This window comes from Arachis duranensis, chromosome 9 (assembly GCF_000817695.3).
Source record: "Arachis duranensis cultivar V14167 chromosome 9, aradu.V14167.gnm2.J7QH, whole genome shotgun sequence".
NCBI classification, from domain to species: Eukaryota; Viridiplantae; Streptophyta; class Magnoliopsida; order Fabales; family Fabaceae; genus Arachis; species Arachis duranensis.
This window is the reverse complement of record NC_029780.3, coordinates 64728035-64752513: the sequence shown is the minus strand read 5'-3', so window position 1 is coordinate 64752513 and position 24479 is coordinate 64728035. Positions and strand designations below refer to the sequence as shown.

The following is a 24479-nucleotide window of genomic DNA, read 5'->3' as shown; positions in this document are numbered from 1 at the left end:
TTTTAACTGAGGAGATTTCTTCACTTACTCTTTTCTTGATGTGTGTTGACTGTATGACAGGTAGAAGAGGAGAAACTTCATCCTCTTTTGATAGTGAACCTGAGAGAACCTTCCTTAGATTGAGGAGGGAGGCTAGAGGCAAGGGCATAGTTGGAGAAGAACCAGTAGAAAAAGATCTAACAACCACCATGGAAGACGAAGTGCACAACAATGTTGGAGGAGGTGCTGAAAATCAAGCTGGGCAAGAGAGGAGAGTCTTAGGCTCCTACATCAACCCAAATCCAGGAAACTGTAGTAACAACATCCTCAAGCCAACAATCCATACCAACAATTTTAAGTTGAAACCTCAACTCATCACACTAGTCCAAAATAACTGTTCATATGGAGGAGGTGCTCAAGAAGATCCAAATCAACATCTCAACACATTCTTGAGGATATGCGATATTGTAAAGTCCAATGGTGTGTACACCCTGACACCTACAAACTACTTCTGTTCCCTTTCACACTCAGAGATAAGGCAACAAAGTGGTTAGAATCATTTCCCAAGGAGAGCCTAACCATATGGGAGGATGTTGTAAACAAATTTCTAGCAAGATTTTACCCTCCACAGAGGATCAACAGGCTAAGAGCTGAGGTGCAAACCTTCAGACAGCTAGATGGTGAAACATTCTATGAGGCATGGGAGAGGTTCAAAGATCTAACAAGAAAATGCCCACCAGATATGTTTAATGAGTGGGTGCAGCTCCACATTTTCTATGAAGGATTAACCTATGAATCGAAGAAGGCTGTGGACCACTCTTCAGGGGGTTCACTCAACAAGAAGAAGACCATTGATGAAGCCATAGATGTCATTGAAACTGTAGCTGAGAATGACTACTTCTATGCTTCTGAAAGAGGCCAAAAGAAGGGGGTGCTGGAACTCAATTCTATGGATGCCCTGTTGGCACAAAACAAGGCAATTACAACACAATTGGTAGCCTTAACCAAGAAGATGGAAAACAATCAAGTTGCAGTTGTCCAAGCTCAAGCACCACCCCAAGAAAAAAATGAACCAGAAGTTGAATGTGAGCAAGCAAACTATGTGCATAACCCCTCTCGACCACCATATGACCTTAACTCCAAGACATATAACCCAAGATGGAAGAACCACCCAAATTTTGGGTGGGGAAACCAAAAAAATCACAACCAAGATCACAACAAACCATACCAAGCCAACCAATACCAGAATCACAACCCCAACTATCAGTCAAACAACAACAGACCTTACCAAAATCCACCTCACACATCATATCCTTCCAACCAGAAAACACACCACCATCAAAACACACTAATCCCAACTTCACAACCATGTGAAATCAAGGGTAACTTTGAGAGAGTAGAGGCTGCAATAGCACAGCATTCATCACAGCTCACAGGGGCTATTTCCACCCTTTTGAAAAAGCAAGCACAAGCTAAAAAGAAGATAGATGCCAACCAAGAAGAATACAGGTCAAATTTGAATAACCAAGGTGTAGCAATTTCAAAACTGAAAGCACAAGTGGGGAGTGTAAGGCGAGTCATACTTAGAAGTAGAAAAGTGGTAGAAGAGGCCACCCCAAACTAGGAGAACCACGAAGAAGAAGCTGGAGAAAAGCCTGAAAACAAGAAGAAAGAAGAGACCCCTAGCCCATCTTCACCAAAGCCAATCTTGAAGCCTTATGTGCCAAAGGCACCATACCCACAAAGGCTAAGGAAGGATGGGAAGGACAGCCAGTTTTCCAAATTTTTGGAAATCTTCAAAAAGCTCCAAATCAACATACCATTTGCTGAAGCATTGGAGCAAATGCCCCTCTATGCAAAGTTCCTGAAGGAGCTCATGACACGAAAAAGAAATTGGGGAGAGAAGGAGACTGTAGTCCTAACTGAGGAGTGTAGTGCCATAATACAAAAGAAACTCCCCCAGAAAATGAAGGACCCAGGGAGTTTCCAAATCCCCTGCATTATAGGGGATATCACTACTGAAAAGGCCTTATGTGACTTAGGGGCTAACATCAATCTCATGTCCTTGAACATGATGAGAAGGATGAGAATCGAGGAAGCCAAACTAACAAGAATGGCACTCCAACTAGTTGACAGGACATTCAAGTTTCCACATGGAATAGTGGAAGATTTATTAGTGAAAGTGGGAGAATTTATCTTCCCAGCTGACTTTGTTGTGCTGGATATGGAAGAAGAGGCAAACACTTCAATTATCCTAGGAAGGCCATTCTTAGCTACTGTTAGAGCCATTATTGATGTACAAAAAGAAGAACTAGTCTTGAGATTACATGAGGAAAAGATGGTCTTCAATGTCTTCAAGGCAATGAGTTATCTCAAGGAATCAATAGGAGAATGCATGATAGTGGACACCATAGAATAGATTGTTCAAGGAGTTTTGGAAGAAGAGCAATACGAAGGAAATATGGAATTGGAGCAACAAGCACCACGTGAAGATCCACCACAAGGAAGTATGGAAAGTTCAATCATGACAAACCACAAAGTCAACAATGGAGAAGAGGTGCCAAAACTAGAGCTGAAAACCCTACGTCCAAGCTTGAAATATGCCTATCTAGGTGACAACAGCACCTACCCAGTGACCATCAACTCAAGCTTGGGTAAGGAGTAAGAAGAGGAACTCATCCAAGTACTGAAACAACACAAGAATGCTATAGGTTGGACACTCACAGACTTAAAAGGGATCAGCCCCTCAATGTGTATGCACAAGATCCTACTTGAGGAGGGTGCTAAGCCCTCAAGGAAACAACAAAGAAGGCTGAATCCAACTATGAATGAAGTAGTCCAGAAGGAAGTGTTGAAGTTGTGGCAAGCTGGGGTGACCTACCCCATCTCAGACAGCCCTTGGGTGAGCCCGGTACAAGTAGTTCCAAAGAAAGGAGGAGTCACTGTTGTACCAAATGATAAGAATGAGCTGATACCAACAAGAACAGTGACTAGTTGGTGCATGTGCATCGACTATAGGAAGCTCAATGAAGCCACCAGGAAGGACCACTTCTCCCTACTATTCATGGACCAAATGCTTGAGAGGCTGGCTGGACATTAATATTACTGCTTTCTTGACGGTTATTCGGGTTATAACCAAATAGTTGTAGACCCAAAGGACCAGGAGAAAACTTCATTTACTTGTCCATATGGTGTCTTTGCTTACAGGAGGATGCCCTTTGGACTGTGCAATTCACCTGCAACATTCTAAAGGTGCATGCTCTCCATATTTTCAGACATGATTGAAAGGTTTATTGAGGTGTTTATGGATGACTTCTCTATATTTGGTAACTCATATTCTGATTGCTTGCATCACTTAGCGTTGGTGCTAAAGAGATGCCAAGAGACCAACCTTGTTTTAAACTAGGAAAAATGCCATTTCATGGTTACAGAAGGGTGGTCCTTGGTCATAAAATCTCAAAAAAGGGCATAGAAGTGGACAGGACAAAAGTAGAGGTGATTGAAAAGTTACCCCCACCTTGCAATGTCAAAGCAATTAGAAGCTTTTTGGGACATGCTGGTTTCTATAGGAGGTTTATTAGAGACTTCTCTAAGGTTGCCAAACCATTGAGCAACCTACTTGTCTCTCATGTGCCTTTTGTTTTTTATAATGAATGCATGTTAGCTTTTGAGGAACTTAAGAACAAACTTTCCTCTGCATCTATCATAGCACCACCATGTTGGGATCTACCCTTTGAGTTGATGTGTGATGCATCAGATTTTGCTGTGGGTGCTATTTTAGGACAGAAGAAGGATAAATTGGTGCATGTCATTTATTATGCCAGCAAGGCCCTTAATGAGAATCAAAGGAACTACACCAATACAGAGAAGGAATTACTTGCCATTGTATTTGCTTTTGATAAATTTAGATCATATCTCATTGGTTCTAAAGTAGTTGTATTCACTGATCATGTAGCACTCAAATACTTGCTTACCAAACAAGAGTCCAAGCCAAGGCTAATAAGATGGGTCTTGCTACTTCAAGAGTTTGACATCGAAATTAAGGATAGAAGTAGAGCAGAGAACAAAGTTGTTGACCACCTCTCAAGGATCCTACAAGAAGAAGAAGGAGCACACAATCTTGCAGTTAATGAAAGCTTCCCTGATGAGCAATTGATGATGATACAAGAGACCCCTTGGTTTGCTAACATAGCCAATTTCAAGGCCATTGGGGAACTCCCAACCAACATCAACAAACACATGAGGAGAAAGCTCATCAAAGATGCCAAATACTATATCTGGGATGAGCCATATTTGTTCAAAAAGTGTGCTGATGGGATCTTAAGGAGGTGTATATCCCATGGGGAAGGACAAGAGGTGCTTTGGTAATATCATGGATATGCATATAGAGGCCATTTTAGTGGAGAAAGAATAGCAGCCAAGGTGCTCCAATGTGGATTCTACTGGCCAAGCATTTTCAAGGATGCAAAGGACTTGGTGTCAAGACGTGATGAATGCCAAAGGGCTGGCAATCTACCCAAGAATAATGAGATGCCATAGAGATTTATAATGGAGCTAGAACTATTCAATGTATGAGGGATTGACTTTATGGGGCCTTTCCCATCCTCCTACTCAAATAGTTATATACTTGTGGCTGTAGATTATGTGTCAAAGTGGGTGGAGGCTATTGCCACCGCCACAAATGACAACAAGGTCGTATTGAGCTTCTTAAGAAAGAACATTTTTAGCAGGTTTGGAGTTCCCAGGGCATTCATTATTGATGGAGGAACACATTTCTGCAATAAACAACTGGAAGCATTCCTTCTCAAATATGGAGTCAAGCACAAGGTGGCAACCCCTTATCATCCGCAAACGAATGGGCAAGCAGAGATTTCTAACAGTGAGCTAAAAAGGATTCTTGAAAAAACTGTTGGAGGCTCAAGAAAGGACTGGTCTAAGAAGCTAGACGATGCTTTATGGGACTACAGGACAGCCTTCAAGACCCCCATTGGGATGTCACCATACCAACTGGTATTTGGCAAGGCTTGCCACTTGCCAGTTGAACTAGAACATAAAGCCTTCTGGGCTCTAAAACTACTGAACTTTGATGAACAAGCTGCTGGAGAAAAGAGGCTAAGGCAGCTCAATGAGCTAGAGGAATTTAGGAACCAAGCGTATGAGAATGCAAAGATCTACAAGGGGAACACAAAAAGATGGCATGATCAAAAGATAGCAAGGAGGGAGTTCACTGAAGGACAAAAGGTGTTATTCTGCAATTCTAGACTTAGGTTCCTCCCTGGGAAGCTTAAGTCTAGATGGTCTGGACCCTTCACCATCATCAAAGTGTACCCCTATTGTCAAGTGGAACTCATGGAGGACAAAACACAAAGAACCTTCACTGCAAATGGCCATAGATTCAAGCATTACCTAGGGGACTCACTGGATGAAAGGAGAGTGAGCTACCACCTCAACTGAAAAAGGAAGAACGTCAAGCTAGTGATGATAAAGAAGCGCCAGTTGGGAGGCACCCCAACACTTTATATCCTTTTGATTTATTGCTTTATTAGAAGTAGATTGTGAATATTAACTTAGGAAGTTAATTTCAGTTTTGATAGTTATTATAGCTTTATGAGTTAATTTGTCTCTTATTTTTTTTTGGAAGTGAAACTGGATGGGAGCATTTACTGATAATGATGAGTGATTGGGCTAAGAACTAGCTAAAAAGCTAAGTTTGCTGTGGCCACTCACCAATTTGATCTAGGCTTACAACCATTTGGATAAATTAAATTTTGAAGAGTAAGCCCAGAGATTAAGTTTGGTGTGGCCACCACCATACGAGGATCACTTGGCAAGCCCAATACCACTCAATTTGAAAGCATTTAATATATTGGTGGAGGCTTGAATGAGAATTTTAATGTGTTCAGGGGAGATTAGAAGCAAAGAATGTGAAAGGATTGGAATTGATTCTTCCCCATGAACACATTAAAAACCCAATGATGAACCCAATTTATTTTGTCATCACTGATGGGGTTTTCGGTTTCTTTTTTTTCAGGAGATTGAATGGGGCCCACTTGATAGATAATAAGGAGGTCATAGTGTACTTACACTTTGGAACTCAACAGATGCAGAGGGCACAGTGGGATAAGGATTGGCGCCTCTTCCCACGCTAGGTGCCACTCCCCAAGTGGGAAAACATTGAATTCCCTTCCTTTCCCACCATTCGAACCACACCATTTTCTCTCCTATAAATCCCCTCACCTTCCCATTCCCTCCCACTTCAAAACCCATTCCATACACAAAAGAAACTCACACATACCCTTCTCTGTCTTTTCTCGTTCTTCTATTCATCCCATTTCTCTCTATCTTTCTACTTGATTAGGACAATCAAGTGATAAGTTTGGTGTTAGGGCAAAACTTTGTTTTGCTTGTGTTTCTTTGCAACACTCCATTAATATCTCAGAATCCTCAAACACTCTCTCTCTCCACCCAATGGCACCACCAAGATCCTCAACCTCAAAGAAAAGAAAGACCAAAGAACCAACCTCCGGTACCTCAAGCTCAAACTTCAATGAGTACAAATTCCTCTCAGCATTCAACCAAAACCAATTCTATGGTTGGGTGAGTGAGAGGGAGATCATCCCAGAGGTTGGCTTCCAACGGAAAAAGAATGATCACCTTGAGATCAACATTGAGATCAACAACAGGGGCTGGGCACTCTTCTGCATCCCACCAAAGAAAGTGGTGGAAGGTGTAGTAAGGGAGTTTTATGCCAATGCCGTGCCACAGCCAGGGCAAACTTATGGGTATATTAGCTATGTGAGGGGGAAATCCATTGACTATAGTCCCTCTAACATAGAAAGGGTACTGATGGTAAAAAGGATAAACTCCACTCGGAGTTATGAGGAGAGGATGAAGCAACCAGATCCAGGATTTGATGAAATCCTGAATGAAATTTGTGTACTAAATGTGTAGTGAATCAATGACAAAGATGGAAAACCCAACCAGCTGAGAAGAAGAGACTTGAGCCCCCAAGCTAGGGGGTGGCTAGAGTTTGTGAGAAGATATTTGATCCCTACATCAAATACTTCTGAGGTGACCAATGAGAGGGCTGTACTTATATACAGTATAATGAAGGGAGAGAACGTGAATGTTGGGGAGTTGATTGCCAATAACATCAACAAGATACTGAAGAGCACTAACGAGAGCACAAGATTAGCATTCCCCAACATCATACAAGAGCTATGTGATGATGCTGGAGTTGAGAAGGTGATTAATGAGGTGTTGGTGAAGCAAGATAAGCCTATAACTTCCAAGAAGATAGCCAAGGTGTTGGCCGTCAATCCACTTCAAAGGGCTAGAGAGTATAGAGCTCATGCTCATGTGCCACAACCACAACAACAAGAGGAAGAGGATGCAGGGAAGCAACCACAATTTTTGGCACTTCAACCACCACCATATCAACAATACCAACAATATCAACAATTTCTTGAAGGATTGAACTAGGAGCAGTTGCAAGGAGACGTGCACCAAATGAAGGGAGATCTGCATCAACTGACAGAAGATGTCAACCAATTTCAAAGTAGCCAAAGGGAGCAATGAAACCAAGTGAATGAGAACATACAAAACCTCCAAGGAAGCTTTGAACAACTGAAGGAGCAGCAAGGAAGGATCAAATGGGGAGAATTGCAAGGTAGCTTAGGGATGATGCTGGAACATCAACTACATTAAATGAATAGCCTTGCTGAATTCAGACATCTCTATGAAGCTAGAACTATAGCAAGAAAGGATTATGACTGTTGTGAACAAACCAAGTTCAGTTACTTGTGCAATGCAGTAGCCAAATTGAATCCCAATTACCCCACCTATATGCAGAAATTGGAGGAACTCAGTGGACGGCAGGAGGAAATTGCGTATCAGCACAAAGAAAATGTGAAGTCCTACATGAGAAGGCTGGGTTTCTAGAAGCCCAAAGACAAGAAAGCATAAGAAGGATCCTCCAAAAAGGATGAAGATGACTTCTCCCCCTCCAAGAAGAAGGACAAAGGCAAGGGGCCAATGAACTAAAGAAGCTGCATAAGGTTGTTGAGTTCCATAGTTGACATTTCCCAAATTTCTAATTCTGTTTAAGTTTTTATCTGTCTACTTTACTTTATGTTTGAGAATAATTGATAATGTTAGGATAGTTTATGTTTTAATTTACTTGAAGTCTTTTGTGAGTCATTTGATATGAAGGAAAGAAAATACAATGATAACTTTAGTCTTTTTCAACATAAAAAAAGTGTAGTTTGTCTCCATAAGAGTTGTTGTGAGTGTGTAAGAACAAGAGTAAATGAGACTAAGACTAAGAAAGCTTATTCAAAGAACTAAGAAACAAAAGACTAAGTAAAGAACCTTGAATGAAGTAAAAAGAAAATGGGTCATGAAAGGTAACTAGTCCTAGAAGGCATGACAAGTAGAAGTTGAGGGGTGTTCTTTGAATATCTATAGAATCAAGAAGTAGTGAGCAACAAAGACCTAAGGCTCTGAGGATCAACTATTAGGAAGGAAAGAGAAACATTGAAAAACTCAAAAGAGTTAGAAACCCTAGTAGATGCTTGTGGTGAAGATGTGTCAAGAAGAGGCTTGGGCAAGTAAATTCTCAGGGGTGTTTCAACACCTAGCACCCTAAAGCCAACTGGCTTGGTAGTGTTGATTGAAAGCCTAACTAAAGGGTTGTCTTGAGACAAAATATTTAGAGTCATGGTCAATAAAAAGAAAAGAAGCACAAAAGAGGAAAAAAAGTTAACTCTTACTACTTCAAGGTGACAATCAATGAAAAAGACCCCTAAGACACATACTTGGAAAAACCCTTAAGGATCTAGGAACCCTTTGTGACATTCAAAGCATTCATGCGTGTGTTTGATCACTTAGTCCAATTCTTAGTTATATTGCATCCATTCAAGGTCATGTCTCAATTCACAAAAAAAAAGAGAGACCACTCACATTGATTTGCTTGGGACAAGCAAAGCTTAAGTTTGGTGTTGTGATGACTTACATCATCTACCTTTTTTCTTGCATAAAAAGGACCATAAAAGAGGAATAATCTCATTTGATCATTTCAATTCATGCCTTAATTGATGAATATCATAGTACATTGCTTTGAAATGAGTTTGTGCTGAATTTCAGGTGGAAAAGACATCAAAAATGGGAAAGAAAACAATAAAACAAGTGGGGCGTGTGAAGCAGGCGTGCCACTTGGAACAAATGCCACAAAAATGTATTGGCATGGCACGCCAGAAGCTGGGCGTGGCACGCTAGTACAATATTCCAGAGAGCAAAAATGAAGACCATCAAAGGGGCGTGGCATGCCAGAAGCAGGCGTGGAACGCCAATTCATTACTAGAAGAACCATCACTATGGCATGCCACCTTGTGTCAAAGGCATGGCACGCCAGCTCTAGAGTTCACTTGGGCGTGCCACTTGAGGATCAAGGCGTGGCACGCCAAGCCTAAACGACCCACAATTAAATGGGCGTGCCACTTGAGCAACAAGGCGTGGCACGTCAGTGAACAAGAAGACAATGCAAAAGCTGGGTGTGCCACTTTGTATCAAAGGCGTGGCACGCCAGCTCAAAGAGTCCCACTAAGGCGTGCCACTTGAGTGATGAAGCGTGGCATGTCAGCACTTAAGGAGGACAAATAAAGCTGGGCATGTCACTTGGTATCGAAGGTGGGGCATGCCAGCTCAATCATCCCACTTTGGCGTGCCACTTGAACATCCAGGCATGGCACGCCAACCTCTGGGACCAAGGCAAATGAAGGCCGTGACACGCCAGTCTCATGGCGTGGCACGCTGGTAGTGTTTTCCAGAGGAGGAATTAAAGGGCCCATGAACTTGGGCGTGCCACTTGGGAGGTGAGGCGTGGCACGCCAGCAAGAAGATGAAGCAAATGAAGGGCGTGACATGCCAGTCTCATGGTATGGCACGCTGGTAGTATTTTCCAGAGAGGAAGAAGAGAGGCCAGTGAACTCAGACATGCCACTTGGATGACGAAGCGTGGCATGCTAGCAAGAGGGTGAAGCCTTAAGAGGGGCGTGGCACGCCAGGCCGTGGGTGTACCACGCTGGTACAAATTTCCAGAAGCATGGAAATGAGGAAGATGACCTTGTGTGTGCCATTTGGTGTCGAAGTTGTGGCACGCCAGGTTACTTGGGCCAATTAAAATGTCCTGGGTGTGCCATTTTGGCTCGAAGGCGTGGCACGCCAGGGGTGAAATAGTGGATGGCGTGCCACTTGAATGGTGAGGCGTGGCACACCAAGTCAGAAACAGAGGGAGCGCAACACGCCAGAGAAGCGCCAGTCACACGCCAGCTGGAAGATCACGTTTGTTGAGTTTCTTTTTCCTCCAAAATTGTAATTTTCTTTTCACCTTTTGTAATTTTCGTTATTTCTAGATCTAGTTGTAGTATAAATACCCTTAGAAGTATTGGAAAAAGAGGTTAGCAAGTCACAGAGTTTAGTTTTGAATTCACTTTTAACTTTTCACACTTCATCTCTTCCATCTTTTGTTCTTTCTTTATGAGCTATAAGTAGCTAAATTCCCTCTCATTGAGAGAGGGAGCTCTATTGTACTTGATGAATTAATGATAGTTAATTTCTTCTTCTCTTCATCTAGAAGGAATTTCAATTTTCATGCTTAGTGTTCAATTAACTTGGAAAATAGATTGAATGCAAAATGGGTTTCATGGGAACCTTGGAAAAGGAAAGATGAAACCATGCTAGAAATCCTTCTCACACTTGAGTAGAATCTGGGTTTTGGTGTTTGCATATGGTGACATACAATCCTCCCTCTACTTGGATCTATGATGATGTGTGGTATAATCAGGGACCAAGCATATCTCTCTTCATGAGCAATTAGACCAAGGAATTGGCTATTGATTAAGATATGAGAGATTGAGTCACCAAGGGATTGGGGCTCAATCAATCATGATTGCCAAGAGGTCAATGAGTTGCATGATTGAAGAGGATATGAGCTGGATTTAATCTAAAGAGACAATATCTTGCGCTTGACTAATTCACCAATTAATTAAAATTGCTCAAATCTACCAATCTCTGGAGATACGATCCCACTCCACTGTGGGTTAATACTTGACGATAATTTTGGTGTGCTTGCCAAGAGCGGATTCATCAATATTATTGGGAAGGGGGTGAATCTCCGAACTCATCAAGTCACCAGAAAGGATCATATTCCTTTACCATTCATAGACTAGATGCTAGAGAGACTAGCAAGTCATGATTACTACTGCTTTTTGGATGGCTATTCAGGTTACAACCAAATTGCAATAGATCCTCAGGATCAAGAGAAAACAGCATTAACATGTCCATCTGGAGTATTTTCTTACAGACGGATGCCATTTGGCCTGTGCAATGCACCTGCAACCTTTCAGAGATGCATGCTCTCTATCTTCTATGATATGGTAGAGAAATTTTTGGAAGTCTTCATGGATGACTTCTCAATATTTGGAGACTCATTCAGCTCCTATCTTGACCATCTAGCACTTGTTCTGAAAAGATGCCAAGAGACTAACCTGGTTTTAAATTGGGAAAAATGTCACTTTATGGTGACTGAAGGAATTGTCCTTGGGCACAAAATTTTGAACAAAGGGATAGAGGTAGATCAAGCTAAAGTGGAGGTCATTGAAAAATTACCACCACCTACTAATGTTAAGGCAATCAGAAGCTTTCTGAGGCATGCAGGATTCTATAGGATGTTTATAAAGGATTTTTCAAAAATTTCCAAGCCTTTGAGCAATCTACTAGCTGCTAATACACCATTTGTCTTTGACACAGAGTGTTTGCAAGCCTTTGAGACTCTGAAAGCTAAGTTGGTCACAGCACTAATCATTTCTACACCAAAATTCGATTCTAAGAAAAATGGTCAAGCTCCCTCAACAGCTCAGACCTTAAAAATGTAATTCTTAATGTCCCTAAAGGACTCATCATACATAGCAAATACTTTATGTCCCTGAGCAGACCGAAAGGAAATCCAAGAAGCTTTCTTTTTTGAGGAGATCCCGGGCTTAGTCTAAGCGAAAAGATAAAGAAAGAGAGCTTGAGAAGGTTTGACATCCAACTCTTGGCAAAGCAATTGAAAAATCTTAACAAAGCCCCATGAATTAGGATGGAGCTGGGACAGAGTTACATTACATGACCATAGCAAGCCAGTCTCAAAAGAAGTAAAAGGCAGTGATAACATGCAAAAACCCTAAAAGCATCAAATAGGGAATACACCAAGGAGCATATATAAGTAAAAAGGAACCCCAGAAAACATGCATTACAGCAATAATCAACCACGACGATACGAAAGGGTTCAAAGCTTTCAAACAAAATCATAACTTTGCCAATAACAGAACAATACAAGCATAAAGAAGAACGGTGAAAGAAATAAAAGAAAGAAACAAAAAAAGAATGCCAACCTACAAAGAGGAGGATACGACGAAACGCTGAGAAATAAAAGCAACAATGAGGCCGTGCCAAGATGATCACCTTTCAAACAAAAGAACGAAGCACCAACAGTAACCTCCGAAAGCAAGGAGAAGTACGAAAATGCACGCAAACCAGAAAACGCAAGAACAGAAGGATGAAAGACAGTTTCAGGAAACAAAGAGAAAAAACTGAAAGCAAAGTCTCTTTTGCACTTCAAAATAAAAAGAGGGAAACTGCAAAAGAGGAGTTAATTGGCTTTAAAAACCCTCGCATGTTCCCAAAGTAAGAAACACGCATTTTCAAAATAAAAAGGGTGAAGAAAAATGCTTCGCATTCAAGAAGACTTAGCCAAAAATGCTCGAGCTCGGGTTCTCTAAAAAGGATTGAAGTCTAAAGGACTCAGCCTTAAAAAAGACCGAGCTCAAGCAGGGGCACCGTTCATGTCCTGGGTCGAGTTGTACGACCCGAGCTAACTGAAGACAAGTCGACCGACCTGTTCAGACTAGGATTATCTGACCTCTTTATAAAAGAGGTCGGCCAAACCGCTACAGAGGCCCAAGAAGGCCCAAACAAGGAACACGATCCAAATCTAAAGGCAGCCCAAAAGCCTATAAAGATAAGGGTGGTTCCCTTAAAGATAAGATGACTTCACTCAAAAGATAAGATAAGATAACTATCTTATCTCCAGCAAAGGTCACTCTACAAACATGATAAATACACTGGAGCACCCAGGTATAACTCATACTCTGATTCTACTAAAAACCTGCTTAATACCCTTGCTAACTTAAGCATCGGAGTCCCTTGCAGGTACCCCCACCCTCCGGTGATAAAAGGATCAGCACCACCACCATGTCCAACAAGTCGGACACGGCTGCTCCGGCCACCATCATCAAGTCGGACACAATAGCTCCGACCAGTACAGAAGATCTCGTTCGAGATCGACCTACAGCAGAAGTCTATGTAGACGACATGCTGGTAAAAACACAATGTGAGGAGTCGTTGTTATCCAACCCCGCTAAAGTATTCGACACCATAAGAGAGAATGGCATGCGACTTAACCCAGCAAAATGCACCTTCGCGGTAGAAGTCGGCAAATTCTTGGGCTTCATGCTTACCCAAAGAGGAATCGAGGTGAACCCAGCTAAATGTCGGGCTATACTCAACATGAAAAGTCCGACCTCTGTCAAAGAGGTACAATAACTCAACGGCAGACTGGCAGCTCTGTCCAGATTTCTAGCCGGATCAGCTATAAGATCTCTTCCCTTTTACGCAACATTAAGGAAGGAAAAGAGGTTTGAATGGACAACAGAGTGTGAACAAGCTTTCCAAGATTTCAAAAATTCTTGGGGCAACCACCCATTCTTTCCCGACCACGGAACAAACTAGCCGGCAAGTGTACCGGGTCGCATCAAGTAATAATAACTCACAAGAGTGAGGTCAATCTCACAGGGATTTATGGATTGAGCAACTTTAGTTAGGTGATGAATTTAGTTAAGCTAATGTTGATGAATCGGATTGGCAGAATGTAACTTGCAAGAATTCTAAAAATAGAATATAAATTGACAGAAAGGTAAATGGCAGAAAGCTAAATTGACTAAAACTTAAAGTGCAAGTAATTAAAAGAGCTGAATCTTAAATTGCCAGGAAAGTATATAACTAGATCTTAAAGTGTTGAAATTAAAAGTGCAAGAATATTAAATGGCAAGGAAACTTAAATTGCATGAATAATAAAGGGATTTGGGGTAGGGGATTAAAACAGAACTAAACAGCATGAAATTGTAGAAGGTGCACAGGAATTAAAGTGACAGAAATTCAATGAAGTGATTCATCAGGGATTGGAGATACTATAATCCTTCATGAATCAATTGGGTCTCAACTCCTTTCTCAATCATTTAATAGATCTATGGCGGATTAAAATTGATTGGATTCCAATTCCTTGGCAATCCAATCTCTCTAATCACAATCAATCTTGCCAATTCCTTGATCTAATTGTCATGAGAAGAGGCTAAGTGCAAAGCTCTCATCCATTAGCCACACTAACTTTCAGGATCTCAATTCCTCCCGAATGGTGTTGATCAAGAGAGTAGTGAAGGATAGAGCTTTAAATCTAATGCAAGTGATTCCTCTTCCGAGGTTCACTCAAGCATTCAATTGAATTCAACCTCCTTCTAGAGTGAGGAATTCTAATTCAGCACAGAAGATATCCAACAGCTACAAAAAAATGAATTGAGAAGAAGAAGAATTTTATTGATTCATTGGAATTACAATAGAGCTCCTCCCCCTAATGAAATTCGGGTTAGTTCATCATTGCTCTAGTACCAAAACAGAAATGAAATTTCAAAATAAGATGTAGAACAGAAAAGAAAATAAAAACCAGATCTAAAACTTTCCAGGAAAACTAAAAGAAAGATAAAATGAAAATATGAGAAGAGAATCCAATTCCCCCAAAAGTTCTCTAATGAAATCAAATTTTTCTCTATTTATACACTTTCTAAATTGGTAATCCAAGTGCTTGGAGTGGGCTTTTGGCCTCTAATGAAGTGTGATGTGTGGAAAATGATCCAACACAAAACTCACCGGCAAGTGTACCGGGTCGCATCAAGTTATAAAACTCACGGGAGTGAGGTCGATCCCACAGGGATTGAAGGATTGAGCAATTTTAGTTTAGTGGATAATTTAGTCAAGCAAACAAAGATTGATTTGAGTGATTTTGTATCCAACAGTAAGTAAATAGCAGAAAATGTAAAGGGAGAGAGATAAATTGCAGAAATTAAAGAGAATTGAAAGTAAAGGTACTGAATCTTAAAGAACAAGAAATTAAATGACTGAAACTTAAAGTGCAAGAAATGTAAATTGTGGTAACTTAAAGTGCAAGAAATATAAATTGCTTGAATTGAAAAGGGATTTGAGGACTGGGAATTCAGAATTTAAGCAAGGAGAATTAAATTTCAACAATTAACCAAGCAAGAGATGAATTGAAAGTAACTAGAGTTCAAACAGAAAGTGAAAATGTGATTGCAGTAGTGGTTCAGCAAAAGAACCAAAAAGAAAATTAGATCTAAGGACTCCAGAGACTAGATAGCTGAGTCTAGATCTCAATTGCCTTCTTAGATCCAAGTTCACAAAGCAATTAAAGAGAAATTGAAGATTAAAGCAGTAAAGGAAATTGAATTTAACTCAATTATACAGTAAGAAAATTAAAGAGATCTTCAATGGAGATTGAGACAGAAGTTCCTCAATTCTTCACACTCAAGACTCAGACAAAACCCAGTAAAGAAAACAAAAAGATCAGAGGAAGAAGAAGTGAATTCTCTCCTCCAATTCTCAAGCTATTGCAGAAAACAAAAAAAATTTGAAAAATCAGCTTTCAAGTTGACTCAGGATTTAAAAATTGAAGTGAAGGTAAAAAGTAAGTAACAAAAAGAGAAAAAAAAAAGGGTCCCCTCTAACCCTAACTAACACCTATTTATACATTTTCTATTTTTGTTCTAAGAATTTTGAGTGGGCTTGAAAGATGGGTGAAGAATTGAATTAAATTGGATTTTTTTTAGGTGAGTTTCAGCCCATGTTGCTCCCAGGAGGCTGCTCTGCTCTTGTGGAGAGCAGAGCAGTGAAGCCTTGCATGGGGATCCAATTAGCGTGCCAAGTGTGGGAAGGGCACCAGGGGATTGCCCTGCCCTTGTGGAGAGCAGGGCAGTGGTGTCATGGTGCGTTCCTTGCCTCCCTGCCCGTGTCAATCATGCGCGCGCCCAAGCTCCTGGCCGTGTCAAGTGCGCCTCATTTGCACCAAGGAATGCTGCTCTGCCCTCCTTGTGGGTAGCGCAAAACTTTCCTTGTTCTTGGGTGAGGTCCCAAGTTCAAAACCTTGGGAAGGCATGCTGGCTCTTTTTCTTTGTGAAGGAAATAAGGGTGGCGCATGCAAGGAGTGGAGGTGCCTTAGGTTCGAAACTTGGGGATAACATTTTGGCCAAGTGTGGCTCATTTTTCCTTGTTAGTGGCGCTACTTCCTTCCCTTCATGTGCTTGGGTTCGAAACCCATGGGTGGCACTTGGAGTTGATTTTTCTTGGATTTTCTTCAAGAGGAGCCCGAAATTGCTCTTGAGGAGGGTAGGGCAGAATTTTTCCTTCCCTTGTTTCTTGGCCTAGAATTGTGCTCCGCTCTCAAGGAGGGCAGGGCAGTGAAGCCTTGCATGCTTGGTTCATTGTTGTGCTCCTTTGGAGAGCAGTGTGCTCTTGGGGAGAGCAATGTGGCTTCCTCCTTCAATGCTGCGCCACGCTTCTTCTTCTTTTGCCACACTATTTTCTTCCTTTGGCCACACTTCTTAAGCCATGCTTCCTTCTTTTCTTCTTTTCTTCACCTACAAATAATCAAAACAACCAATCAAAGTATCACTAAATTCACAAGGTTTATAAATCAATTAAAAATTAATTAAATTTAGCTTAAACCTCATGATTTAGCATCAATTAAATGGTGGTTGTTTGATTCAAATAAAACATGCATTTCCACTCTAAATTACTTACTTATAGTGCAAGAAAGTGCATAAAAACTAGTGAAACAAGTGAAATTAGCTTGAAAAATAGGCATATGATGACTTGTCATCAAAGTGGGTCAGAATGGTTCTTCAGTTGGTGTGGTTGGAAGCTTGCTTCAGATGAACGTAGCGTTCTTAGTTTGAACGTAGCATTCTTTCACCGACGCGTGCGCACCCTTGGTTCGTGCACGTCCCTTGCGTTTTTCCCCATCGACGCATGCGCGTATTGCGTGCGTGCGCATCCTTGAATGCTCTTCACGCTCGTGCCATGAATGCTCTTCACGCGTTCGCGTTCTGTGTGCGTGTGCGTAGATGATAAAACTTCACTTCTACGCTAAGCATCATGTACGCGTCTGTGCCCATCACTACTTTGTCACATCGATGCGTGCACATCGATGTCCATCTTCGAATTCAAATTCTGAAAGTATCACAGGCGTTCATTCAGAGTGAATGTTGTGTTGTTGACTTGTGAACGCTGATCTCCCATCCATGCGTGCGCGTAATGTACGTGATAAACCACTATTTTATTGTTTATCTTGTGCTCAATTGAGTGGTTTCATCAAAGTCTTTGCACACTTATTCGTACAAATTGCATAGTTTTACAATTCCTTCCTAGTTTTGTTCTATGGTTGAAAACTTGCTTCCTAAGCCTTTAATTTGTGTATTTTAATTCCCCTCTGTACCATTCGATGCCGTGATCCGTGTGTTCAATGATTTCAGGCTTTATAGCGCAGGAATGGCTTGGAGGATGGAGAGGAAGCTTTCAAAATTGGAAGGAGCACAAGAAATAATTAAACTTTTGCAACAACTTCATCTTTTGTTACAAAATATTTTATAATTTTCCAACAAAACACTGGTTCGTTACAAAAGACAATATAATTTGTAACAAAAAAAATCAAGTAGTTACAAAATATCAAAATGTTTTGTAACAATTTTTATTGTTGTTACAAAACATTATTATTATGTAACAATTACTAATTTTTGTTACAAAAAAATAATTATTTTTTGTAACAATTTTAAATTTGTTACAAAGTTTTTGTTACAAATGTTCCATTTTCTTGTAGTGAAGTCATCATCTCAGTAATTTCAGAAGCAGAATGTATCTCACCGATGCCTCGAATGCAATTCGATTTAAAGCCTTCCTAACTACCTTAACCAATACGGCAATTAAGTGGTTTGACAGCCTGCCTCCAAGGTCCATCTCAAGCTTTGACGACTTAGCTGGAAAGTTTCTTGCTAGATTCTCCATCCAGAAGGACAAAACCAAGAACGCCCCAATTTGTTAGGGATCAAGAAAGGAGATCGGGAAAGTCTTTGCAACTATTTGGAAAGATTCAACAAAGCATGTCTGGATATACAAAGTCTACCAACTGAAGCAGCCATTATGGGTCTCATCAATGGCCTACGAGAAGGACCTTTTAGTCAATCCATATCAAAGAAACATCCCACATCTCTAAATGAATTGCAAGAATGAGCAGAGAAGTATATCAATATGGAGAAAAACTCTCGACTAGGGGAGAGCTCAAAATCCGGATCCTTTTACTCCTCTCGAGATAAGGATAAGGAGTCTAAGAAAAAAGAAGATCAACATGGAGAGAATATTAAAAAATACCACAACTACACCCCTCTCCGGGTGTCTCTTGTGGAAGTTTACCGAGAAGTATGCCACACTGAAAAGATCCCACCACCTCGCCCATTTAAAAGCAAAAAAGGAGGTAGAAATTGGACGGAATACTGCGAATACCACTGAATTTATGGACATCCCACTAACAAGTGCTTCGACTTGAAGAATGTCATAGAAAAATTGGTAAGAGAGGGGAGACTAGATCGGTACCTAGCCAATAAGATAGATGAGCCGAGAAAGAGAAGAAGAGATGAAGAGGTAGGACGAACTGAACGACCACCTCTTACCCCGGAGAGACATATTCACATGATACATGGTGGATTTGCGGGAGGAGGAATCTCCAAATCGTCTCGCAAAAGACACCTCAAAGAAGTATATCATGTCGAGGGAGGAGAAGGAGCACCCGACCTCCCTACTATTACTTTTACTAAAGAGGATGCAGCTGGCGTCATCACGGGACATGATGATCCCATGATCATCACTATCATATTGGCCAACGCTAATCTCCACCGCACACTGGTGGACCAAGGAAGCTCGGCTGACATCTTGTTCAAAATCACCTTCAACAAACTCGGCCTGGAGGAAAAAGAGCTCAGAGCATATCCGAACAGTTTATTCAGACTAGGAGACACTCCAATCCAACCACTTGGATACATCTCACTACACACAACCTTCGAAAATGGAAACCGGTCAAGGACGCTCAACATAGACTACATCGTGGTCGACGTGAGTTTAGCCTACAATGCCCTGATAGGACAGACAATGCTGAATCAGCTCGCCGCAGTAGTCTCGACTCCACATCTATGCATGAAGTTCCCAACTACAGAAGGGATCACTACGATAAAAGGAGACCATAAAATAGCGCGCTACTATTACAACGAAAGTCTGAACCTTAGAGGCAAAGGAGAAGAAATTCACACCATCGAACTCGGGGGAGTTTGAGGTCGGGATGAACTTTGTCCACGCCCTGAAGATGAGATAGAGAAAGTCTAGATTGGAGATGTCCCATACAAAACAACCAATATTGGCGCAATCCTAAAAGGAAGTGCAAAGGAGTCCCTGATAAACCACTATTTTATGGTTTATCTTGTGCTCAATTGAGTGGATTTTATCAATCTTTCATACACTTATTCATATGATTTGCATGAGTTTACATTTTCCTTCATGATTTTGTGCTATGATTGAAAACATGCTTCTTTGGTCTTAATTTTGATATGTTTAATCTTCTTTTATTACCATTCGATGCCTTGATAAGTGTGTTAAGTGTTTTCAGAGATTAGTCCCTCATACAGTTCCTAAAAGATAATGTCGACCTCTTCGCATGGAAGGCTGCATACATTCCGGGCATAGATCCAAAGCTAATGTGCCATAAGCTGGCAGTGTATCCAGGATCTCGGCCAGTATAGCAGAGGCGTAGAAAGCTCGGACCAAAAAGATCCCAAGCTATGGAGGAACAGGTACAAGCTTTACTAGAGGCAAAATTCATCAGAGAAGTCAAGTACCCACTATGGCTAGCCAACGTCATCTTGGTGAAAAAATCAAATGGAAAGTGGCGGATGTTCACAAACTACACCGATCTCAACAAAGCTTGCCCAAAACATCCTTAAGCACTCCCAAGTATAAACGCTCTGGTGGACGCTTCCTCCGGATACAAATACCTCTCGTTGATGGACGCCTATTCGGGATACAATCAAATCCCGATGTACCCACCTGATCAAGAAAAAACCTCTTTGTTAACTCCAAAGGCAAACTACTGCTACATCATCATGCCATTCAGGCTTAAAAACGCAGGAGCCACTTATCAAAGATTAATGAATAAAGTCTTCAAAGACCATGTCAGGAAACTCGTGGAGTTATATGTGGATGACATGTTAATAAAAACACAAAGCAAGGAATCATTACTGTCCGATCTCGCCCAAGTACTCAGTACCATAAGAAAGCATGGCATGCGACTTAACCCTGCAAAATGCACCTTTGCAGTAGAAGCTGGCAAATTCTTGGGGTTCATGCTCACACAAAAAGGAATCGAAGCAAACCCGGACAAGTGCTGGGCCTTCTATGGTAATTACAGTCCGTTCCAGGATTCTTTTTAGTTCTCTATTAGAGATTTTAGCTTGCCCATTGGTCTATGGATGATATAGAGTTGCACCCTTGTGGCTAAGTTCATATCGGACCATGGCAGTATAAAGCTATTTATTGCAGAAATGAGTGCCTCCATCACTGATTAGTGCTCTAGGGACACCAAATCTGCTAAAGATATGTTTCTATCTATTTAGATACATAGTCTACTGCCACCAAAATGTAAGTGTTTGAGTGTGATGGTGGGAAAGGACCCATGAAGTCAATACCCAATACATCAAACAACTCAATCTCTAGGAGCCCTTGTTGAGGCATGGCATAACCATGAGGCAGATTACCAGCTCGCTGGCAACTGTCACAGTTACGTACAAACTCTCGGGAGTCCCTATAGATTATAGGCCAGTAGAAGCCACATTGGAGGACTTTGGTGGCTGTTCGCTCACCTCCGAAATGTCCTCCATATTGTGATCCATGGCAATGCTATAGGATCTTCTGCGCCTCTTCTCTAGGCACGCACCTACGGATTAGTCCGTCTGCGCATCTCTTGAAGAGATATGGTTCATCCCACAAGTAGTACTTCGCATCAGAAAGCAGTTTTTTCTTTTGCTGCCTGCTGAACTCCTTAGGAATGAACCTTGCAGCTTTATATTTTGCGATGTCTGCAAACCATGCACCTCCTGAATGGCAAAGAGTTGCTCATCCAGAAAGGTTTTAGAGATCTCAGTGAGGGGTAGAGACATCCCTTCTACTGGTTCTATCCGGGACAGGTGATCTGCTACTTGATTCTTTGTCCCTTTTCTGTCTCTTATTTCTATATCAGACTCTTGCAGAAGCAACACCTATCTTATGAGCCTGGGTTTTGAATCCTGCTTTGTAAGTAGATATTTAAGAGAAGCATGGTCAGTGTACACAATCACTTTTGATCCTACCAAATAGGATCTGAACTTATCAATGGCATAAACCACTGCAAGCAATTCCTTTTCTGTGGTTGTGTAAATTTTCTGCGCGTCATTTAGAACACGGCTAGCGTAGTAAATGACGTGCATAAGCTTGTCATGCCTCTGTCCGAATACTGCACCAATAGCATGGTCACTGGCATCACACATTAGTTCAAATGATAATGTCCAGTCTGGTGCAGAAATGACAGGCGCTGTGACCATCTTAGCCTTCAGAGTCTCAAAGTCCTGCAAACACTCTGTGCCAAAGACAAATGGTGTATCAGCAGCTAGCAGGTTACTCAGAGGTTTTGTGATTTTTGAAAAATCCTTTATAAACCTCCTGTAGAATCCTGCATGTCCCAGAAAACTTCTGATTGCCTTAACATTGGTGGGTGGTGGTAATTTTTCAATTACCTCCACCTTAGCTTGATCTACCTCTATGCCTTTGTTCGAAATTTTGTGCCCAAGGACAATTCCTTCAGTCATCATAAAGTGACATTTCTCCCAGTTTAAAACCAGGTTGGTCTCTTGCCACCTTTTCAGAACAAGTGCTAGATGATCAAGACAGGAGCTGAATGAATCTCCAAATACTGAGAAGTCGTCCATGAAAACTTCCAAAAATTTTTCCACCATATCAGAGAAAATAGAGAGCATGCATCTCTGAAAGGTTGCTGGTGCATTACACATACCAAATGGCATCTTTCTGTAGGCAAATACTCTAAATAGATATGTGAATGCTATTTTCTCTTGATCCTGGGGATCTACTGCAATCTGGTTGTAGCCTGAGTAGCCATCCAGAAAGCAGTAATAGTCATGACCTACTAGCCTTTCTAGCATTTGGTCTATGAAGGGTAAAGGAAAATGATCCTTTCTGGTGGCTGTATTGAGTCTTCTGTAGTCAATACACATACGCCACCCTGTAACTGTTCTTGTAGGAACCAGTTCATTTTTTTTTCATTATGAACCACTGTCATGCCTCTCTTTTTGGGTACAACTTGGACAGGGCTCACCCAGGGGCTATCAGAAATGGGATAAATAATCCCAGCCTCTAGTAATTTAGTGACCTCTTTCTGCACCACTTCCTTCATGGCTGGATTCAGCCGCCTTTGTGGTTGAACCACTGGTCTGACATTATCCTCCAGTAGGATCTTGTGCATGCATCTGGCTGGACTAATGCCTTTGAGATCACTAATGGACCACCCAAGAGCTGTCTTGTGTGTCCTTAGCACCTGAATTAGTGCTTTCTCTTCCTATGGCATTAAGGCAGAGCTTATGATTACAGGAAAAGTTTCACCTTCTCCCAAAAAATCATATTTTAGGGATGGTGGTAGTGGTTTGAGCTCGGGTTTAGGAGGTTTCTCCTCTTCTTGAGGAATTTCCAGAGGTTCTTTTATTTCCTCTGGTTCTTCCAGATCAGGCTGAACATCTTTAAAGATATCTTCTAGCTCTGATTCGAGACTCTCAGCTATACTGATCTCCTGTACCAGGGAGTCAATAATATCAACACGCATGCAGTCTATTGATGTGTATGGGTGCTTTATTGCTTCAATGGCATTCAGCCTAAACTCATCCTCATTGACTCTCAGGGTTACTTCCCCTTCTTGGACATCAATGAGGGTTCGTCCAGTTGCTAGGAAAGGTCTTCCTAGAATGAGAGTTGCACTCTTGTGCTCCTCCATTTTCAGCACTACAAAGTCAGTGGGAAAGGTGAATGGCCCAACTGTGACAATCATGTCTTCAATCACGCCTAATGGGTATTTAATGGAGCCATAGGCAAGTTGAAGACATATCCTGGTTGGTTTGACCTCTTCAGTTAAGCCAAGCTTTCTGACAGTGGATGCAGGGATTAGGTTGATACTTGTCCCAAGATCACATAAAGTTGTCTTGGTACAGGTACCCTCTAATGTGCATGGTATCATAAAGCTGCCAGGATCCTTAAGCTTCTCTGGTAAGCTCTTTAAAATGATTGCACTGCATTCTTCAGTGAGAAAAACTTTTTTAGTTTCTCTCCAATCTTTCTTATGACTTAAGATCTCTTTCATGAACTTAGCATAAGAGGGTATTTGCTCAAGTGCCTCTGCAAACGGAATCTTGATTTCAAGAGTCCTGAGATAGTCTGCAAAGCGGGCAAATTGTTTGTCCTGTTCCGCTTGGCGGAGTTTCTGAGGATAAGGTATTTTGGCTTTGTATTCTTCAACCTTGGTTGCTGCAACTTTATTTTCTACAGAGGTAGGTTGAGAAGCCTTCTTGAGGGAGTTATTATCAGCACTTGCAAGTGTTTGACCCCTCATAGGCATTTGAACGCCAGGGTTGGGGGCTGGATTGGCGTTTAACACCAGATTCCCTCCCTTTTCTAGCGTTTGAACGCCAAAACTGAACATGGGTTGGGCATTTAACGCCAATTTTTCTTCCTTTTCTGGTGTTTGAACGCCAGAACTGGGCGTTCACTGGGCGTTTAACGCCAGTTTTTCACCCTTTTCTGGTGTTTGAACGCCATAATCATTCCTCTCTGGGCTCTTACTGTCCTCAGAGGGATTTTGGGTAGCAATCTTCTCATCCTCTATTATTTGTTCTTTTCTTGGCTTTCTGCTGCTTTGAGCTAAGGTATTCAATGTTTTTCCACTCCTTAATTGAACGGCTTGGCACTCTTCTGTTATCTGTTTTGATAACTGCTGTCTTGTCTGGTCAAGTTGTGCTTCCTTGTTCGTGTTAGCATCCTTAGTGTCTTGTAAATTCTGCCAACTATTCTGTCAGATAACATAAATGCTGATTGATTTCAGCAACTTGTTCTAGAGGACTAACATTTCTTCACTCTTTCACATACTCATGTATTCTTTCTTTTTATCTCAATACATATGCATTAATTATTATTGAGATTCACTT

The 24479-nt window shown here is 41.4% G+C and overlaps 1 protein-coding gene and 1 non-coding gene across 2 annotated transcripts; one reads left to right on the top strand and one right to left on the bottom strand.

The window, feature by feature from the left end:
- Window positions 1–619: 619 nt before the first annotated feature.
- LOC127742048 (small nucleolar RNA R71) lies at window positions 620–727 on the bottom strand. The gene has a single exon (XR_008003235.1). It is a non-coding gene; the product is annotated as a small nucleolar RNA R71 (small nucleolar RNA).
- A 1095-nt stretch (window positions 728–1822) lies between these two features.
- LOC107465684 (uncharacterized) lies at window positions 1823–2398 on the top strand. The gene has a single exon (XM_016084654.1). The coding sequence runs from the start codon at window positions 1823–1825 to the stop codon at window positions 2396–2398; it is 576 nt and encodes a 191-aa protein (XP_015940140.1).
- Window positions 2399–24479: the final 22081 nt, after the last annotated feature.